Source organism: Trachymyrmex septentrionalis, unplaced genomic scaffold (genome assembly GCF_001594115.1).
Source record: "Trachymyrmex septentrionalis isolate Tsep2-gDNA-1 unplaced genomic scaffold, Tsep1.0 scaffold196, whole genome shotgun sequence".
In the NCBI taxonomy this organism is placed as follows: Eukaryota; Metazoa; Arthropoda; class Insecta; order Hymenoptera; family Formicidae; genus Trachymyrmex; species Trachymyrmex septentrionalis.
In genome coordinates, this window is record NW_017305135.1 from 1,479,520 (window position 1) to 1,501,239 (window position 21,720).

General features: G+C 29.5%; 1 protein-coding gene across 5 annotated transcripts in view; it reads left to right on the plus strand.

The window, feature by feature from the left end:
• Nucleotides 1-20,508, plus strand: part of LOC108747235 (synaptotagmin-1-like) — a 42,223-nt gene extending 21,715 nt beyond the window's left edge. For 4 of the 5 annotated variants that reach the window (XM_018484594.1, XM_018484596.1, XM_018484595.1 and 1 more), the window contains exons 4-10: nucleotides 1,293-1,381; nucleotides 1,467-1,598; nucleotides 1,763-1,960; nucleotides 4,492-4,644; nucleotides 9,557-9,677; nucleotides 16,626-16,798; nucleotides 20,139-20,505. In XM_018484594.1, the coding sequence (XP_018340096.1) occupies nucleotides 1,293-1,381; nucleotides 1,467-1,598; nucleotides 1,763-1,960; nucleotides 4,492-4,644; nucleotides 9,557-9,677; nucleotides 16,626-16,798; nucleotides 20,139-20,342 (1,070 nt within the window). In that variant the 3' untranslated portion in view covers nucleotides 20,343-20,505. Of the gene's footprint in view, nucleotides 1-1,292; nucleotides 1,382-1,466; nucleotides 1,599-1,762; nucleotides 1,961-4,491; nucleotides 4,645-9,556; nucleotides 9,678-16,625; nucleotides 16,799-20,138 lie in introns of all 5 variants that reach the window. The other variant, XM_018484599.1, reaches the window with a different exon arrangement.
• The last annotated feature ends 1,212 nt before the right edge of the window (nucleotides 20,509-21,720 follow it).

Genomic DNA, 21,720 nt, shown 5'->3' on the forward strand with positions numbered 1-21,720 from the left:
AACGTAAGTGTTCAGTGATTTAATAATTTCCATTATAATGTGTTCTACTAATATCCACTAATACTCAGTAATACCTACTAATGCTCACTGATGCCCCACTAATGCCCACTAATGCCCCAGTAATGCCCCAAATGTGTACACCGTAATGTCAGTGATTTATCCCTCGTTAGAAAGTAATACAAATATTATGCAAAAAATTAACACAAGAAGCGTAATACTTTGATGTAATTTAGAAACAAATTTGATGTAAAATTGGCACATACTAATAATGTTAAAATTTAACTGAAATTAGATGCTATTTTTACACTGTAAAAAATATTTTATGTTAAAACAAATGCTTGTTAAAATTTTTGTGTTGAATTTTTAACATATCCGAGTTTTAATTTAACATTTCTCAGTGTTAAAATAACACAATTTATAAGTAAATAAATAACATAAAAATAACGTAATTTTAAAACAATTCTAAGATTAATAATATGTGTGTGTTGATTTAATACATTATAAATGTTAATTTTATTGAAGAAATATGTTCTGTACAATTAGTTACATATTTTTTATGTAAAAAGGTACAGATATTTGTGTTATTTTTTCTTTGTGTAATATCTTTCTTCAGTAAAATTATTGTAACATTTATAACATATTAAATCAACATACATTTTATTCATTTATTTCTTAGAATTTGTTTCAAAACTGCATTATTTTTATGTTATTTGTTAATTTACTTACTTATAAATTGTGTTATTTTAACATTGAGAAATGTTAAATTTTAATGTGAAATAGATCATTTAAAATCCTACAATTTTTGTAGGAAAATATTTTTTTCGGAAATGCTTAGTTTTCGAGATATTTCACCGGTCCGGTACTTTTTACTCATCCTGTATGTATTAGTTTAACATCTAACTTGAACTGAAAGTGGCGCTCGTCTTATATATTTAATTTTGATAAAATCTAACTGTAAATATTTGAAATGTGAAAGTGCCCAAAAATCATAAGAAATTATTATAAAGTGAAAGATCAACCGGGAAAAAATGTTTTATATATAATTATATAAAAATATATATAATTTTATATAGTATTTAATTGTACATAGATGGACATATTTTATATATGGTTGTATATAATTATATATAAAATATATCAATTTATATACACAAATATATAAAATTATTATACATATATATATAATTTTATATAATTATATTTATATAAAACATTTTTTCCCGGGCAATGTCTATCATATCGATCAAGAAATTGATTTTTAGCAGAACAATAAAAAGGAATATGTTATGTAGGTGCTATTAGTGAGAATGCAGAATCTCAGAGAAACTCGTTCAATTCTACCACTACTCAGTATAAAAATATGGACTGTTCTTCTACACTGGTAACTGTGCACAGTTAAATCCAACAAGAGCTTCATCATGTCATTGTACTATTTGGCAATTAATTTATTTTTCTAAAAATTACAGAATTTGATTTATCCAGATAAACAGAAAAATGATAAAAAGATGAAAGAGTTTCCAATCGAATTGACAATGAGCTTACAATATTTGCCGCCCTGTGATAATATTATCCCCGGAAAGCTCATTATTGGTATTGAAGTGCGTTATTGGCATCTTATACATGAAGTTATAAGAAAGTTTTACTAATAATAACATAAATATTAAAAATGATTTATATTGATCCATTATTTACGCGATTTGTCGATGGTTAAAATAAAATCATATAATAAAAAAGAAACACATTCTACATTTATCTGTTTTAGGCGCTATGTGGTCTTCCTCCCAAACAATATAACGGTACATTGGAACCTTACGTCGTATTGAATATTATGAAACAGTCATGGAGCTACAAAAAGCGGCAAAAATTACATAGTTTTAGAACAAGGGGCATCAAGCACACCGCCAGTCCGATATACAAAGAGACTTTTGTTATTGCAAACATAAAGCCACAGGAAGCTAAAGTAAATTCTTTATTATACAGAATATTACACATTTGAAAAAAAAAATACATATATTACTATATAATTTAATATTTCTATTAATATAATTTAATTCTACAAGGTAAGTTACAAATAAAAAAAAGTAATAATCGTTAACGAAAACGGTAATAAATGACATGTTACTTCTCAATCCTGTATACATGTATGTACATTCAATATCAGTTCTTTATTAGCATTAACATTATATAGTCCATTCATTTGAAACTTGAATTTTCTATGAATGTACCTAATCGTTCGATATATACATTATAAATTAATATCTCGTGAGGATTTAATAGTACGCGTATTGCTAATTTATTATACAAGATGTTAAGGCCAGTATTCATAGTCCTCATTTTTAAATAGTCTTATGTAATGTTTTAAGATGCTAATACTGCTGAAGTTGACTTAGGACATCTTAAGATTGTAAAGGAGATCGGGCCGATTATATGGGATTGATTGCCAAGAAGTTAATATTATATATAGGATGAGTAAAAAAAATCGTTTGTCCTTAAAATGTCGTATTCCTGACTTCATTCTAAGACGATTTTTCTTTGGCCTGAAGCTTAAAAAATTTTGTCTGAAGCTTAGTTTTCAAATTACAAGAAGAAATAGCGTAACACGGGCCGCATAGAGGAAACGGGCAGGAGCGGCGTTCATGGTTAGACGCGAGCGCTTTACACGCGCGTACTGATCGGATGCATTTACACATTTACATATATAAAAACACATTTTTTTTTTATTTTTCCCCTCTACTACACTATCTCTTTGTCTTTCACATATTTTAAATATGATAATTTCGTTAAATTATAAATTAGAGTGATGAAATTAAAATGAATATTGAACCCTTTGAGTATCGGAATGTTTTTTAATTACATTGATAAAATTGTTAGAGAAATGTAGTAAAAGAGCGAAATTAGACAATAATTACGTGCTTATCGCAAATTCATATAAATTGTCATTAAAACTGCATGAAGAATTCTGTATTTTTCCATAAGGAGCAAATGACGCGGATCCCTATAAAGAGGCATACGTAAATATGTAAATAAAATCCGTCACTTACTCTTAGCTCAATCAGAGTGTGCTCGTAGAGTCTCTATAAAAACGCTTTTTTTTAAATAGAGTTATTAATAGTTAGTTTCTGTGATGCATATTCGTTTTCTGCATTTTGTATCTTGCTGAAACGCGGATATATAGAAGATCTTAGCATTACTCTACTGAACACTTCTGCACTACTACCGTAATGTGCAGTAGCGCTGTAGTACAGCTTTTAGTTCATCCAATCAGAATTTTAGATTTAGAAGAATACATCAATAGCAGCGAACGCTCTCTCAACTGTCGAGTCTGCTGAATGCGTCCATTGTTTCATAATTTATTACAATTCATTATGATATTATTCAACTTCTTGGCTATGGAAAATAACAAATAAATCCATTTTTCGAAATAAGTACAAGTATTTTTTTAAACGATATACTTATTAAATAAGGCTCACTTATGTGATTATTATTATAGCTATTATTATTTGTGTGAAATTTACGTTAGAGAATAACGATTTTCAATGCTGCTATCTTTTAAGAACCCAAAATTGCATTAAAATTGCTAGAAATTTTTAAAGATTGAAAAGTTAATCACAAAAAAATTAAAGATAATTATAATGTTTGAGAGTAGAGTAAGTCTCAAGGAATTTCCTTTCTATGATTAATAATCATTTTAAAACTGATTTAGAAAGATAACGTTTACTTTCTTTGTTATTTTTAATTTATTTTTGATTTGGGCCTTATTATATTCGTATGTATGTAATAAGGCCCAATATCACAGTTTAACAAAATTTTTTCGTTTATTTACAAATATTCTGTATAAACAATATATTTTATTTTTGGGAATGAATGAAATGAAGATTTAATTTTCACTTAGTTTATTTCAATATCTCCATAAATAGAATTAAAAAAAAAAAAATAAGTTAGATGGGCCTTATTCAGTTCAGATAACTTAAATGCTGAATGTCTTTTTTCAATACTTTATACAGCATTTCAAAATTTTAAATCCACTTTTTTTTCTACAATTCATTTATAATTCGAAAATTATTACAACCAGTCCCAGAGTCTCCCCTATTTAAGACAGTCTTAATATATATTACATCCGATCTTATATATATATATACTTATTATATATAAGATCCGACTATGAGTACCGACCTGAAAACATCTATGATTGGATAGTCAATACCAGTCAATACACGTAAGTTGTATTCAGAACTCTATAATTATGTTTACACGGCTCGATTTACGCCGAAATTATATCGGTATTACGAAAAATTGGTTTAGGAACATAGTCATATCATTCATTTCAATCGTTCCATTCTTCACAGGAACAACTATGATTAGCTAGTTTCATAATATCAATGTTATAACTTCTGCGTATATCGTGTAAATGTAGTCATTAAATAGCAATATTTATCGCAGGAGATGGAGCAAAATGCTTCGATTAACTTCTGATAATTATTTTCTTTTCAGGAATGGTTATTAGATATCACTGCGTATGATCATGACAGATATGCAAATCACACAGAATTATGTTCGCTTAAGGTATTGCTAAAAGATATGAAGAAGATATTTTACAGTCCGGAAATTCACATGTTTAATTATAAAATGAAGCCGTCTTATCAGGTGATACATTAATAATGTATATAAAAAAATATAAGTGATAATTCAAAAATAGTAGTTAATAACAAATTCAAATTAAAAAAAAAAAGATAATAAATAATAACACAAATATTTTAATACACATTTCGAAATAAAAATTAAAAAAAAATTGAATCAGTGAGTGCAGAAAGAAACAAGTCCAATTTTGTTCGAAAATAATTTTTTTTTATTAATCTTAAAATGGATAGGTGCGCTTTTAGTGCAAATCGTTCCAGACTTTTATGGACCTAAAATGAACAATGTGAAACAACATTAGTGCAAGACTCACAAGATTGGGAAAAATGGAATCCCATTTAGAAGCTTTTTGATGAGATTTCCAAATAATTAACGACTAAAAGAACTTAATAATTAGTGTTTTAATTTTAGTGTTTCCGAAAATATGTTGTGTAAATTATCATATTGTTTAAATTTAAAATAAAGAGAGATAATTGTTGCTTTTAACACAATTTACGATAAATAAACTATCTATAAAATCTAATGTACAATACTATGAAAATTTTTATTCTTTTTGATACAGAACGGATATAAGTTCAAATTTAAAATTTAAGATTTTGATTTAAAAGATAAGATTCTCCTACAGCGCGAAATATTGCAGCAGTATTCCAATAGTGCACAATATTACAAACATTGCATCAATATTGCTGCAATATTAAAATTTTAATATTTTTTTTGGAAGTATTGCAACAATATTGCAATATATTGTTGCAGTATTACAATTCAGTAAATAAGTACGCGGTCCCACCACGAGATAGATACGCTTCTCATAAGGAGAAAAAATCCAGGGGTTTTATAAGGACGTAAATCGAGTTAACGAGTCTCTGGAGATTCCTTTTTTTGGATGCACTTCTTAGGCCCCCGAATATTTTTTGATCATAACTTTATCGTATGTATTTTAGAATATGATACTAAACAATAATATGTTAGCAATTAATAAAACTAGAATAATTATTGAAATATTGCATAATGTTACAGCAATATATATGCAATATTTCTCTAAATATTGTAGCAATATTGCAGTAATATTTTTTTTTTGTGGATGTAGGAATATTACTACAATATTGCAACAATGTTTTATGAAATATTGCAATTTTTCAAAATGATATTGTTGCAATATTTCGTGCTGTAGGAGTTACAAGAATCAGCAATGTTTTAACAATATTATTAATAAGATAATCTTAAAATATTAAAAATATTTTTAAATGTCAATTTTTTAAAATATTTAATTTTATTAATTTTTTTATTGGAATTAAAATTAAATTAAAATAATAAAAGCTACAAGCTAAAGCAAGTTTATTAACGTTAAATTACAATAAAAGACAAATATAAATTTTTTATTATCGTTATGTGATTGACATTATATTAGCTGCTCATAAAGATCAAATTGATGTGATTCTTGACATGTTCAACTCTTATCATGACAGAATTAAATTTATCGTAGAACATTATAATGATGAGGGCATTAACTTCTTGGACGTGAAATTAATAATAGAAGATGGGAAAATTATTTTTGATATTTTCAAAAAACCAACAAATTCCGACAAGTACTGAAATTTTAATTCCAATCATCCGATTTACTAAAAAAGGTGTTATCATTGGTCAATTTAACAGGATATTATTTTTGTTACACCCAAAATTCTATGAAAGAAATATTCACTAATTAATTGAAACAGTTGTTATTCATTAGATATAATTTTCGCCACCATTAACAACAGAATAAAAACCTTATCCTATCGATTTAATACAAATAAAGTGAATGATGCCAAAAATCATAACTCCACATCCACTATTTCTAACAACGTATTCATCATCACATATCTTAATAACATACCGGAAAAATTCAAGAACATATCTGATAAACTCGGATTAAAAATCGGTAATAAACTCAATAAATTTATAAAAACTGGAAAAGATCGCCTTAATAAAGAGGATCACTGTAATATCATGTATAAAATAAATTATTTAGATTGTGAATCGTCATACGTTGGGCAAACAAAAAGAAAACTAAAAACTTAGATTAAAGAACATAGAGCTTTAAAAAACCTCCGAAGCGATGTTAGATGTCATATCATTAATTTGACCATGAACACAAATTCGATTGGGATAATATCATAATCTTGGATTCTGAACAATCAATATATTTAAAAAAATCTCGGAAATGATACACGTAAAAAACCAAAAATTGGGTTTAAATAAGCAAAGTGACACAGAGAGGTTGTCAGATGTGTATCTACCTCTATTAAACATGGAATTCTTTACTCCTACTCCTTAATTTTTCTATCTTCTATTTTAGTATATAAACCGTAGCACAGACAGATAACTTACAGAAAAAGTACACACGGCTTAGCTAAATAATCTCTGTCATACGATGACGACAATAAAGTATTAACGGTCTTACAATGAATACAAATATGCTTCTAACAAATAGATTTTAATCATGAGTTATGAGCAGTAATGTCATCTTGTTACAAGAATCTGGGAATTACGTGTCCAATCGAAATGTAAGGCTGAGTCGCGTTGATATAGTTTCGAATTATAAATGACAAGTAATCGAGCCTTGCGTTGAACTTAGGGTCTTATGAAAAAATTTTCAATAATCTTGTTAACTAAAGACACTAGACAAGTTTTCATGTAATTTGCGTGAATTTAATTATTAATAATTTACTAATTATTTGTAATACGACATACTGAAGATGACCAGACAGTGGCTGAAACGTATATGTTTTATAAGTTTGAAGATTTTGAATTTTAAATATATGACATAACGCTTATAACAACTTGCGTTGTGGTTTTTGTGCTTCTTTTTTCATATTGTTTACAAATGTAAACCACGTTTATTAATTTAACAAATATAAAATTTTATTTCGAAAAGAACAAACATTTCAATTTTAATTGTCACTTTCGATGTTAAACGACACATTAAATTTAAATTTGGGTAATTATTCAGTTTAATCCCCGCACTTCAAAAATCAATGAAATTAGGTTTATTCGACACGTTTTTACATGAAACGAAAGAAAAAAAACGTCACTCTGCCTTGTGATTCGAGATATTAATATTGATGATTATTGAAGTTAAAAAATTTGTCACACTTAATATAGCGTTATGTATACGTACTTTAGTCAATATTTATTCAGAATCGCTACTTTATTTCCGATTTTTATGAAATAAGGCTCATTCGATACATTTTCACTAAAAACGAAAGCCTGCTCTATTCTTGATATGTACAAAAAGTTATAAATTCGAGGGGGGGGGGGGGGGGGGTATTCTAAATAATTACCATTTACTGTTTTAAAAACAAATGCAAAAACGTGTTGAACAAACCTTATTTCATTAAAATCAGAAGTGAGGTAGCGATTCTGAATAAATATTAACCAAAGTACGTATACATAGTGTTATATTAAGTCAGTGTGACAGATTTCCCAACCTCAATAGTCATCAACTTTAACGCTTAATATCTCGGATTATAAGACAGAGCGATGGGCAATATTCGAAAGACATGTATTTAAAATACGTATTTAAATACATTTTTGTATTTTGTATTTCGTATTTGAATACTTTTTTTGAGAGTATTTTGTATTTTGCATTTAAATACTTTTTTTTTATATTTTAAATATTATAGTATTTTTTATATTTTATATAGTATTTTATATTTAAAATTTTTTTGATTAAAGTTAAAATCGCACCATTGTTGACTCAATCTAAAGTGCGTTCCATTTCACACATGATAATGCATCATTTATTTGTGTTTATATTTAGTGAACACCTCTAGTGTTGTCTCAGGAATGGGCAGTGGTTGAAATATAATATGTATTTAAAATACGTATTTAAATACATTTTTATGTTATTTTATATTTGAATACTTTTTTGAGAGTATTTTGTATTTTAATACATTTTTTTGAGTATTTTGCCCACTTCTGTTTTCATGCAAAAACGCGTCAAATAAGCATAATTTCATTGATTTTTGAGATGCAGAAGTTAAATTGAATAATTACCTAAATTTGTCATTTGGATATGATCGGTTCTCAAACAGGGGGAATAAAACGAAACCAAATCAACACATAGTGGGTTAAAAAACCGGTCTAGCTTAGCTACTATCATAGGGAAATAAAATTGTAGTTTAAAATCAAATAACTGGAATATCTTTTGAATAAATATTTCTGTTATAATTGATAAATCATCGGCTTTATTTAACTCTTTCCTTAGATATTCGTAATTCTTAATATTTCGTATATTCTCACTCTTTCTTACAATTAGTATAATTTTGTGTCACTTGATCTCTAAATCAGTTTTTAAATTATTAAAGCATAACTGAGAGCGAAACAAATAAAGATTTTATTACGTGAATAAAGATTTTATTAATTTTATATATCAATTTTTCCTTTGAGTATAGCGTCTTTATTATGATAATTTTTGATTCTCATAAGAAGAAAAATGTGTAAGAAGATATAGAAATAAAATAATCTCCGAACAGTCACAAAAACTCTGAAAATTTGGTCCCTTCTTTTATATAAAAATATTGATACTGCTAAAATTTTTATATCTTCATTTATTTTTATGTTTAATTTATAGAATTATATCTTTTCAATTACTTATAATAAACAAAAAATAAAATAAACATAACTTATCATACATAATATAAAGTAAAACATTTAAATAAAGAAAAAATGTAATTATTTATCTTGTTATTTAAATTAATATCAATTCAAATTGTAATAATATAATAGTAATTTCTTAATTTATTATACTTTAGTAGTTAAGGATAAACTTAAATATATTTTAATGCAAAACAAATCGTTAATTATTTAATATATATCAATAACATATTCTTATAAAGAAGTAATATTTTAAAAAAATAATATATATAATTACACTTTTTAGGAATTTGGCCACATTTTGTTAGCTGTAAGCTATCTACCCACTGCAGAAAGGTTAACTATTAACATTATGAAATTACGCGATATTAAATTTACACCAACTGGGTTGAATTTAAATGAATTTAGTAAGTATTACTAATATTTTAGGAAAATTATTGGAATTAGTATAAAAAGGCGAAAATAATATACGATATATATTTTACATGAAATAGCTAGAAAAAAAAAAGAAATATTTTTTCTTCTCATACGTGTCTATTAATGGATATTTGCGCTACATTTTCCATTTCTTCTTCATTGTCATATGGATTAGATCTTTTACATTTTTGGACTCTGTCCAGTATCTTATATTCCAACATTTTTTCGTCTTATTTCTTTTTTTTCCTCGAATATAACTTCCTTCAATATAATCAGCTGTAATCGTTGCTGTCTTGTGTTGTGCATGATGTGTTCAAGGTATGCAATATTTCTCTTTTCTATTGTGGTGAGTATCTCTCGGCTTCTGTTTATTCGTCTTTGAAAGTAAGCCATTAGGTCTTACTTATCTTATTTTATCTTAAGGGGATGCTGGTGTGACGGCCGAACTTGATCGACGTCGATAATACAGATTTTTTAATTTCAAGTAAAAAAGTCGATAATGAGGTAACATTTTTAATTCGTTTAAGGAATTCTCTTTATCCGTAGGGGCATTAAAAAAATTTGGCAAATACAATTTTTGCGGCAACCAGCATAAATGGTGTGTACACGCCAGACGCACGCCGCGCGCTAACTGATATCATTTATGTCGATGCATCTTTTGTCTAACCTATACATTAGAATCATAATATATTTTTTGTCCATTTGTAGAGACGTATATACTTTTTATTCCTTTATGTATACATATATTATATAATAAATATACAACATAATATATACTGCAACCGCACTCACGAGCGTGGCGCAACTTTGTCGCGCGTTCGCAGCTAATCTTTAAATCTTTGAAATTTTCACAACGAGAATTCGTCTAACCTTAAAAGGAACGCGACAGAAAAATCTTTACGCGACCACTTCGGTGTACGTGAGATCTCGAAACCGATAGTTGGGCAATCATGATAACGCTAAGTAACTTGCTTATTTCACGCACTCCATTTTGGCCAACACTAACATCAAAGATGCCGACAGGAACTTGTGCTACTTGGGTCATCACCTAAACTTCTTTCTCTTTTCATCCTTTTTTCGCTCTGTCAAAACTCACTAGATTTATTCGCGTCGCACTCCAAATGCATTGAAGTAAGTAAGAGCTGTTATAGGAGCATATTAGAACATGTAACACGAATAAACCTATTATAATGAAATAATTTGAACTTAATGAAAATTAATAAAAATAAATTATAAATATTGTATATTGAAAAATAAAGAGAAAATATAGAAAAATATTAGGAAAAATATTAAATTAACTTAAAAATGTATATTTGTATAAAAAAATATTATATAATTATATATCTATGAAAATGTTATGAGAGAGCTGAGATATAAAAGAAATTTATATACATATGTCCAAAAAATAAATTTAAAATAAAAACTTTAAAGTAAAAACTCGCAACACGATAGCGCACAAAAACAAAAAACAAAAATCGACGCAGAAAATCCGCGGAACGCACGAATATACGTTACAGACGCGAAGTAGACGAAATAACAACAAAAAGGGCGCAAATACGTCCGCCCTAAAAATGGAAGGATATAGGACGTTGCGCTTTTCGGTCGGATCTTACAACCCTTGTAACGGGCGAAAAACATCACGTCATAATATTTATTATAATAAATAAATAAATTATATATTCATATGCATATTTTTAGTGTTTATTGTTTTGTATTATCGATTTTCATATGTAGGATAACTATAGGGATTTAAACATTATTCTGTAGGGAAATGTAGGGATTTTATTATTTTGATAGGGAGTTAATTTTTTTATCTCTGGCAATACTGGCTTCCAATCGTTATAATGTTTATTATACGGAGAAGGAGAAAATGATTTCAGCTTATTTCTGAAGAAAAAACTATCGAAAATAAAAGGTGTGACGAATTAAATTTGGAGGAATGCTTAGATATAAAGGTTGCACCTTTTCCTCAAGGAAACTCGTAACCTCTTTTAAAAAAAGGAAGCTAAAGCTCCTTGTTTGGTCAAGGAAGGTTTATAAAACATGAAATGAGGAACAAGGAATCCTCATTCCTCAAGGAAGGGCTATGAATACGGGTATAAATCACAAAGGCTTCTATTCTATTCATTATGAGTACTTTTAATATCAAACCCTCGATAAAACTGCATATTATCAATGATCTCACCAATTTTAATGACCTTGACATATGTTATGTTAAAAAGTTATTAACAAAAAAGGTTGAAAGAAATCTCTTTTCTATTGAAACTCGCTTCGCGTGGAAAGTTGACCGCCCCTTGACAGGGGAGGGGGGGAGGGGGAGGGGAGGTTACATTACATAGTCATCGCGATTGCCAATGTGAGAAATAAATAGTTGTTTCAAAAAAGAAGAAAAGGGGAGAAAGAAAGAGGAGGTTCTGATACATTAAACTGTTGTTGGCATTTCTGCGAGTTGATTGTCAATTAATTTAATCCTTTGAAGCATGATGGTAACCCACTCACTTAAACTTTTTTAGTTTTTGGTCATTTATTTTGTAATTGATGTATTTAGGTTTGATTTTTCGTATTTTCCTGGTGTCTTAGAAATAGAAGACTATTATTATATATATATTTAAAAAATAGTAATAATCCTTATTATTTATTATAACAGTTTTATAAATAAATAAAGATAGAAAAAAAATTCTTTTTTTATGGAAAAATTTATTTTTGGCCAGATTTTTTGACGTTTTAGTTTGAAACTTCATGTAGGGCGTTTTTGTGGTCGCTAATTACTAATCCGATATCAGATTTTCAAAATTCAAAATTATTGATTCAAAATGGCAAAAGCAATATGTTTAAAAAAAAATATATATATAGGATTCTCGAAATAAAAATACAATAATGAAGAAATATATGGGCAATGAGAGCGTCAATACAGCACGGAAATTGGTGCGATTGATATAAGACGATCGATATAAGTACAGATCGATAAAGTTGTTCACAACTTGTTGAAGATGGTTTAAAGCAAATCGAAACATAGAAGGAAATTTTGTATCGATATATACAATATATTGTATTATGAATGTGAATTAGTTGAAATTCTTGTTATAATTGTGCACCTGTATACCAAATTTCACAGAAAAAGATGAAAGGTTAAAAAGAAAAAGTATGCTTCAAAGAGTTAACTAAAAGATAGTGAAAGATGTCCTATAAGTAAAGATCAATCGTTCGATGAATAGGCTACATTCCAAAATCTATCGAGGAAAAAGTATTGCAATCTTGTAGCTGACATGTATACAGTTGTGGAACAATTGCAACACTTCTTTTTCAATGAGTTTCAGAACTCAAAGTCACTCGGCTGATTAGTCCGTTGGAATTAATCTGCCGTCAAACGAAATGACAAATGCGATTGGTCAATTTCTCAATAGATTAATCAATCGATTAAGTTAATCGAAGTTTGGTTAAAGTAACCTTTAGCCTTATTCATAGATTGGTTAAACGTAAATGATTAGGACCATAAGTAAAAACCAATCACTCGGTCAGCAGATTTCGAAATCCATCGAAAAAAAGCGATGCAACCATTCTTTTCATGACTGTATATGTACTAAACAATTGTCAAAAATCATCTAACGAATCACTCTACGTACGTATTATGCAATTATCCGAAATAATTCCGTTTTCTCTAGAAAATAAAATAAAAATTTAAGAAATTAATAATAGAATAATTCCGATTGGAATCCATTCCAAATAATTCCATAATACATATGTGTAAATATTAATATGTTATTCAGCATCATTAAAATCTTTATAAGATGCCTATGAGCATGAAGTTATTAAAAGACTAAGCAATTTAATTCGTAATGTTATTGTAGTTCAATCGGATTTACATTTCAAGACAAAAAATCAATTCAGCGCGCAATTTAAATGACTACATAGGTAGTATATAAATTCACATAGTATTATTTAAGTATGTAAGATTCAGTATGACGTAAAAGGGTTTCTTTCTCTTCTTGTTACGTATTTTCAGATTTATGTCCTAGAAACTCTTATTTAATGGCTGCATTCAGAAACGTTGTTCGGATGGCTCGGATTCATTATATATCATTATTTAACATTTTTTTTTGTTAAATCGGAGGCATTCGAGCGATATTTCCGAACGCAGCCAATATTGTTCATAATACGTACTATATTTATGTATATAAGTACTTGTACTTATATATTTACTATCTGCTTTATCTTCTGAATGTATTATAATTAATGTAAAATAGTCGAATAAAATATTGAATAGTTTCATAACATTTATCACGAAAGTTTATATACTATTCAATAAAATTAAAAGACTATTTAAAATCAGCGCTAAAAAGATCGAAATTCAAAGTTACGTGTCTTTTCTTAATTAATCAATATCTTTAATAATAAACGATTAATTTTTTCTATTTTTAAACACAGTTTTCTCTTTCGGACACCGGGGTGGTTTTTCTGCTAAATGGTTGCAGTTCAAAAATATTGAATTATATACTTTTTTGTATTATATGCTTAAAATAATGTTTACGTAATTTTTATTCAGAGTCACGTGATCAGTTGACGCCTCTCTTCGACTAGGTTCTCTAATTGTAAGTGAACACGCTCTCTTTCTCTCTCTCTCTCCCCCTCTCTCCCCCCTTCTTCCCTCCCCCTTCCATCCCCTCCCAAGTCAATGTGTGGTGAAGCCACGTCGCGATGATGGCAACGGCACTATCGAGTGAGGCGCGATGGGTCGTGCTACGAATTCTCGCGGCGCGGCTTCACCGCACATTGGCTTAAACATTTCCTTTTTTAATTCGAAAACTACAGCAAATATCTCAAAATGGTATAAGACTTTTTTGTTCTCCTTGACCCATTCTACGGCTTCTATGCAATTCCTATCTTACTTTTGAGACAATTCCTGTATATTTATATACGAGTATGTATATTAGTGTGAAAACTGAAATCAATCGATATAGTTTTATTACTGAAATATTATTGATTAGCTTCACATTTCAAAAATACACATGAGAAAAAAAATTATAAAATAGTCAAAAAAATATTTCGAGATTCAGAAAACACTCCGAAAAAGCTTGGGAATCTCTAGGAAATTTACCTATTCGATTTACATACGCCAATTCTTATACGACCCCTCGGCAATTTCTTCTTACAAGAAGCAAGTCCATCTCGTGGCGATGCCGTATATGAAAATGACAGATTTTGCTCAGTTTTTACCGTCAAGTTATGTCAGCAGGCTCTGTTTGGTTTTTGTAATCAGCTGTCATCAGGCTATGCAGCAGACTCTATTCGATTTCTGTCATCAATTTGCTGGCATAGTATGTCAGCAGGCTTTGTCATATTTTTGACAGCAGTTTGCTGACAATGTCTGATAGTACAAACTCTGTGTACAATTTGTTGCCTTTCTGCAATCAAAAATTGATAGCTCAAAATCTATCTCTCTTATAAGGGCTGTGTACGACTTTGAAAAAAGGTACGATTTTAACTTATAGGTAGCAACCGTTTCTTTATGTAAAAAAAATTGTTGATATTGACTTTTATTTAATTTTTTAGATTCATCGAGAATAGTTGACTATTAGCTACCTAACAAGCTAATAAAAAGCCTATAAAAAGTCGATTGGTCAAATATTTTTTTCTGAATCGTGTACACAAAAGTGAAGAAAATGTAAAAAACAGATTTCGAGAAAAACGCGTTCAAAGTTTTTAATTCAGTTCTTGAGTACTTATAGTGCTCGGAGGCTAATCTGCTATTCTAGGGGCATACAATAATCATTTAGCTTTCTCATGAAATACATTTTGAGCAATTTGAGCCATTGTATGAAGTACTCGTGCTTCTTTCATGCTACTAACAAAAAACCGTTGAAACTAACCTCACCGATTTTAATAAACTTTGGATATGTTATAAAGCATGAAAAAATACCCAGGCAGCAAGTCGACTTTATTGTCATCATTTTGACGTCAAAATCTCGTTATAAGTATCATTTTACTGTCAAAATGACGATAAATGATGTTTAGCTTGCAACCTGAGTATTACGACCCATATCTTTTTGTTTATATTCGAAGTTTAGGGGATGAAACACCCCCTAAAAAAAATCAGTTTTTTTTTCTTTCGAAGTATCACTGAAACTATAAGAGATAGAAAAAATTTTTCATGAAAATTTAATGGCTTGAAGAATACTTTAAACTATAATAAAAGAATTTTTTAATTATTTATTATACCTGTGCATGCCCGTATATATAAGCACTGAATTTATACTGAAAAACTTCGAATTTCGCTCTAAAATTTTAAGGATATATTCTCCAAACGTTGTACTATCGATTTATGAAAAAAAAATCAACTTTTTTGATCCTATAAAGCAGGAGATCCTTTTAAATCAAAATTTCTGCTGACTGGGACGAGCTCAAAATCTTTTTTCGGGGTTTGAAAACTCATAAATACCTCCAATTTTGATCTATGCATTTTTTTTATTTCCGCATGATGGGGAGGCCACCTGGACAGAGGTCATTCTTTATGTTAATAAAGAAGATTGTAAACAAAACAATCATTTTTTTAAATCGTTCAAAAAATAAAAAATTGTGTTAAAACTTTTATTCCGTGTATCTTAGCTTTCAGAAATACAGATCGAAAATAGTGGTTGAAAAGAGAAAAGAAAAGAGAAGAAAACGCATTTGTCAGCATTTATACATAGACGCTATTCTTGTTCTCTAAAGCTGGCGATACACGATTCTTTTTTTCTGTTAGATTGCTAGCTGAATTTGCGTACTTTTGTTACTGTATTGGCTGCGGTGCTAGTATCGCAATCAATATGGTAACAAATACGCAATCTAGCAGGAAAAAAAACATCGTGTGCCACCGGCTTTATATTTATTGTAGCTTCAAATTTACAATCAATTTTATTTGTTCTATAAAAACTATTTTTAAACAATCATATCTGTTACAGATCCATACGTTAAAGTCTTAATGTTAAACGGAAAGACGGGTAAAAAAATGAAAAAGAAGAAGACCAAATACTTGCGCACGATTGCACAACCAGAATTTAATGAGACTTTGACGTTTAACTTAGCAGTTACACAACTCGATACTGTCCAATTTTTAGTGGTACTTTGTAGCAAGGTAAATTGGAAAAAAGGTTTTTTTCGAAAAATAAATACAATAACTTTGTAATATAAAGATCAATACACTCAACAGCAAAATTAAGGTATCACCTATTTTGTCCCTAAAACAAAAAATAAACAAATTTTATAAGAAACTATAACTTCGTAAAAAATGATCATAATGAATGACACGGAAATATTATTCATAATATGTACTAAAAATTCGAAAAGTTAATGAGACCATTATCTAAATTATCAATTTGAAATGTAGAGATTTCAAACTTCAAATTGTTTTGAATCTCACTATGACTTTTTACGAAGTTACATTGTCTTCAAGTTTATCTATCTCTCTGGAAGCAGAATAGGTGATGCTTTAATTTTGTTGTATATTTAAGGATTAATAATGTATATTTAAGGATAAATTAAAAATTAAGACTCAATATAATCCTTGTTATTTCTATATTATTATTTGGATATTTGCGCATTCGTTATACAACTTCATGGATATTACTTGAGTATCTAGGTAATATCCGAAAAAATCGTTTATCCAGACATTCGGATAATATTTTGAAATATCCGATAACATTCAACACAATTCGGATATCCAATTAATATTCGAGATACCCGGATAATCCTCGGAAATTGACAACTTTTATTAGAAATAATTCATATAATATTTTAAAACTCCTGATTCACAACTATACAGCACCGACTATATTGTGAAAAATGTTTCAACCTTTCACATCTCATGTGCAACGATTCTGAAAGAATTTTGCAATTTGTCATATGAAATATTTTAACAGAACGTTTTTAAAATCTATCATGCAATAAATTGAAAAACACATTTAAACAGAACAAAAAATCACTATGATGTTAAAAATGGTTCCAAAATGTTTACTAATCATTTTTTTGATCAATTACGATTCAATTTAAAGTAATTTTCATGTTATTGTGATTTGTTCTACTTTAATTTCGAAAAACTTTTGAATATGAATGATTTGTTTTGCAGCTTTAATTACAAAAAACTTTTGTTTGTGAATAATGATATTATGTGGAAACTGCAGGTGTGATTTTTTAATAGTGATTATGTATATGTACTTATACATATAATGTGATTAATTAATCAAAATAGTTGGTAATATAATTACTATTTTTGAAAAATACTTTAAGTTTATTTCAATAAGTTTTTTAGTCTATAAACAGATCACAAAACTTTTAATAAATTTTAAGTACTTCAGAAATGATATTTAAATATTTATAGGAAGTCTTGTAAGTTTTTACCAAGAGCTTTTATGTAGATAGAGCGGACTAACCTAAGTTGAAAAGTTGATCTACCATTTTTCGCAATAGTTCACGAGATATTAATTACTAAAAATCGCAGAATATTGGTTTTCAATCATTTTTTTACTCAAATATTATCAACTTTACAGAAAAACAGCGAGAGACAAAAATAATTTATTCTCTTCTCATAAAGTTTTGAGAATTTTTTCAGAATTTTTTAATACTATTAGGAGTATAAATAAGTTTCCGCCGTTTTTTATCAAAAATTGGGCATTTATTGTGAAAGAACGGTACCTAATGTTTTATTCGAAGTATTGTCCATCGCTAGCCACTACTTTTTCCCATCTTTCTGGCAGCATACGGATACCGCGTCGGAAAAACGCTTCATCTCTTGAAGCTATCCACGAATCGATCCAATTGTTGGTATCTTCATATGATGTGAAGTGTTGCTCAGACAGGCCATGCGCCATCGATCGAAACAGGTAGTAATCAGAAGGAGCAATGTCTGGTGAATACGGCGGGTGAGGTAAAACTTCCCAATTGAGTGTTTCCAAGTAGGTTTTGACCGGCGCCGCAACATGTGAACGAGCATTCATGCAGAAGAATAACTTTGTCGTGTCTGGAGTAGTAGTGGGCGCGTTTTTCTTGAGTGCTCGGCTCAATTTCATCAATTGTGTTCGGTAGAGAGCTCCAGTAATGGTTTCGTTCGGTTTGAGCAACTCATAATAAACGACACCTAGCTGATCCCACCAAATACACAACATGAGCTTTTTCCCATGAATGTTCGGCTTGGCTGTCAATGTTGAAGCATGGCCAGGTGGTCCCCATGATTTCTTCTTCTTTGGGTTATCGTAGTGGATCCATTTTTCATCACCAGTGACTACACGGTGCAAAAAACCCTTTCGTTTATGCCTGGCAAGTAACATTTCACATGTGAAAAATCGGCGTTCAACGTTTTTCGGCTTCAGTTCATATGGAACGCAATTTCCTTGCTTTGAATCATTCCCGATTTTAAGCGATGTGAAATTGCAGGTTGAGTCACTTCTAATGTAAGTACCAGTGCTTCTTGCGTTTGACACGAATCTTCATCCAATAATGCTTCCAATTCCGCGTCTTCGTACACTTTCGGCCTTCCGCTACGTTCTTTGTCTTCGACGTCAAATTCACCGTTCTTAAACTTTTGAAACCACTCACGGCAACTTCTCTCACTAAGGCAGCCTCACCATATGCTTCTACAAGCAATCGATGCGCCTCAGCTGCAGATTTCTTCAAATTAAAGAAGTAAGTCAAATTTGCTCCCGCAAATGATGCTTATTCGGCTCAAAACTCGACATTTTCGCACGAAAAAAGATATAAGATGCTGATGCAAAATCGCTAATATTTCAATGTTCTTGCCAGATGTCCAATCTTACGATATGACGTTTTACAGCTGACAATTTTAACTATAATATACTGGTAGCGCCATTGTTTGTAAAACGGCGGAAACTTATTTATACTCCCAATAACATATGGATTCTAAAACTCTTATATCAAGCAAATATATATATAGTAAAAATAAGTGTGCAGCGGAATAATTCACATTACTAGAATGAACGATATCGTTTGTAGAACTAAGATTGAAGATCTAGAAGAAAAGTATTTTCACCGTGTAGAAAATACGGATATATGGATGCTTTGCGAAGACTGGGAACCGAAATTCCGTATAACAGTAGTTGCGCAGTCTTGCGATAGATGGTGCTGGCACATGTTAGATAAGGACATATGTATGCGTTTGAATAAGACAGAATGACATATAATATAAAAAATGAATCAAAGATGTCATATTATCGGCTTTAGCATCGTCTTAAGCGCTGATTCAATGAACTCACGTATGCGTCAAGTCGGTCTATAATCGCTGGCTCAGTGAACTCACACATATGCGAGTTCGGCTGATAATCATTGCCTCAACGAATTCACGTATACGTGAGTCCGGTCATCAAAGTGTTAATATTATATTATAAATGATCATACAATAAAAATAACTTTTGTAAAAACAGTGATATGACAAAATCATATTTTCATGTCATCAATAATTTTAGGTTTTACCAGAAGGATTACCTGCCAACATCACCGACGCTAGTGACAGTGAAGATTCTGTCAGTTCGTTCAAAAGGTCTACCGATGCTTTTATCGGTAAAGTAGCTCTTGGAAAAGGTGTGAGAGGTTCGACAGAAAGATTGCATTGGTTCTCAGTGCTTCAAAATCCAAGGAAACTTGTTACTGTCTGGCATACTTTGAAATAAAAACCATTTTTATTTTATTGTACATATATTTTATTATACATGTTACACAAACAATTGTTAATTTTCTATGATTTTGATAAATCATTCCAATTGCAAAGATGCGCGCAATTATATTATTTATTTTATAATTTATGCACAAAGTGTATATAATGTTTATAATAAAAGTTTAACTTTACACGACCAGCTCCAAATGATTTTTAAATAACCTTGATATTGATTTTAACCCTCAAGGAGGTCAAGGTCATCAACTTTTCCCGTCGCTCATTATTCATTGAAAAGTTATTAACAAAACAATTCTTATAAATGAAATGTAATTTTTAGACATAGGGTACACACATATTAGTAAAACGACAAAGGGTATATATCAGTAAAATAGGTAAAAAGACCTAAAGAATTTTGTTTCGTGTATGTTACAAACAGAAAATTTTAAAATCTCTTGGTAAAATAAATTTCCATTCTCTGCATCTTTTTGGCTCTTGTAATCACTTATTTATGGTGATTATCATTAATAATGCATAATCTGGAAATTTTGTGTTACACAACGATCAATAATATTATCAATTGTAACAACGATAATACATCTACCAATTAACGAATTAAAAAGAAATTATCACCAAGAATTTTAATAGATCAATATTTCATACCATTTACATATAATCATTACTCACTTTTGTCATTTTCACCTCATTTTAAGATACACAATCGAGCCCCAGGTTATCAATCATAAAACTTTATCCCTAGGATTGAAAGTGAAAAGTGAAAAGTTTCTCCATTAATTTCAATGATAAAAATTTTCACTTTTCACTTTTCGTCCCGGGGATAAAGTTCCATGATTGATACCCTGACCAGAGAGAAACCTGAGAGAAGACATGACGGCCCAAAACCTGTAACCGCAAAACGCTGCCGCGTACTACTGCCCTATGACAAAGTGGATGTAAACTATATAGCATCGTCCACTTTTCAAGGCTGGAGATGATAAATCGATATTTGATTCATATAATCTTGTTACATGTAACCCCTATTCTTGAAAAGTATCACATACGAAAAATTAGGGAAATGCTATAATATACGTTACAAATATAGTACATCTCTAGTTTTTCATATGCGATACTTTTCAAGAATACGGGCCCTGATAGAAATAAATCGCTGAAATCGTTGAAATCTTTATTAATTTAATAGATTTTGGTTACTTTAGCGATTTTAACTATCTATTTCTATCAGGAGCACCGCAAAAAGATGGATATATTGTGTAATTAACATCCACTTTTTGTCAGAGGGCAGGAATACGCGGTAGGATTTTGCAGGTTTTGCGCCGTCACGTCCTTTCTTAGGTTTCTCTTTGCTTATACTTTTCAAGAATAGAGACCCTGTTAAGAAA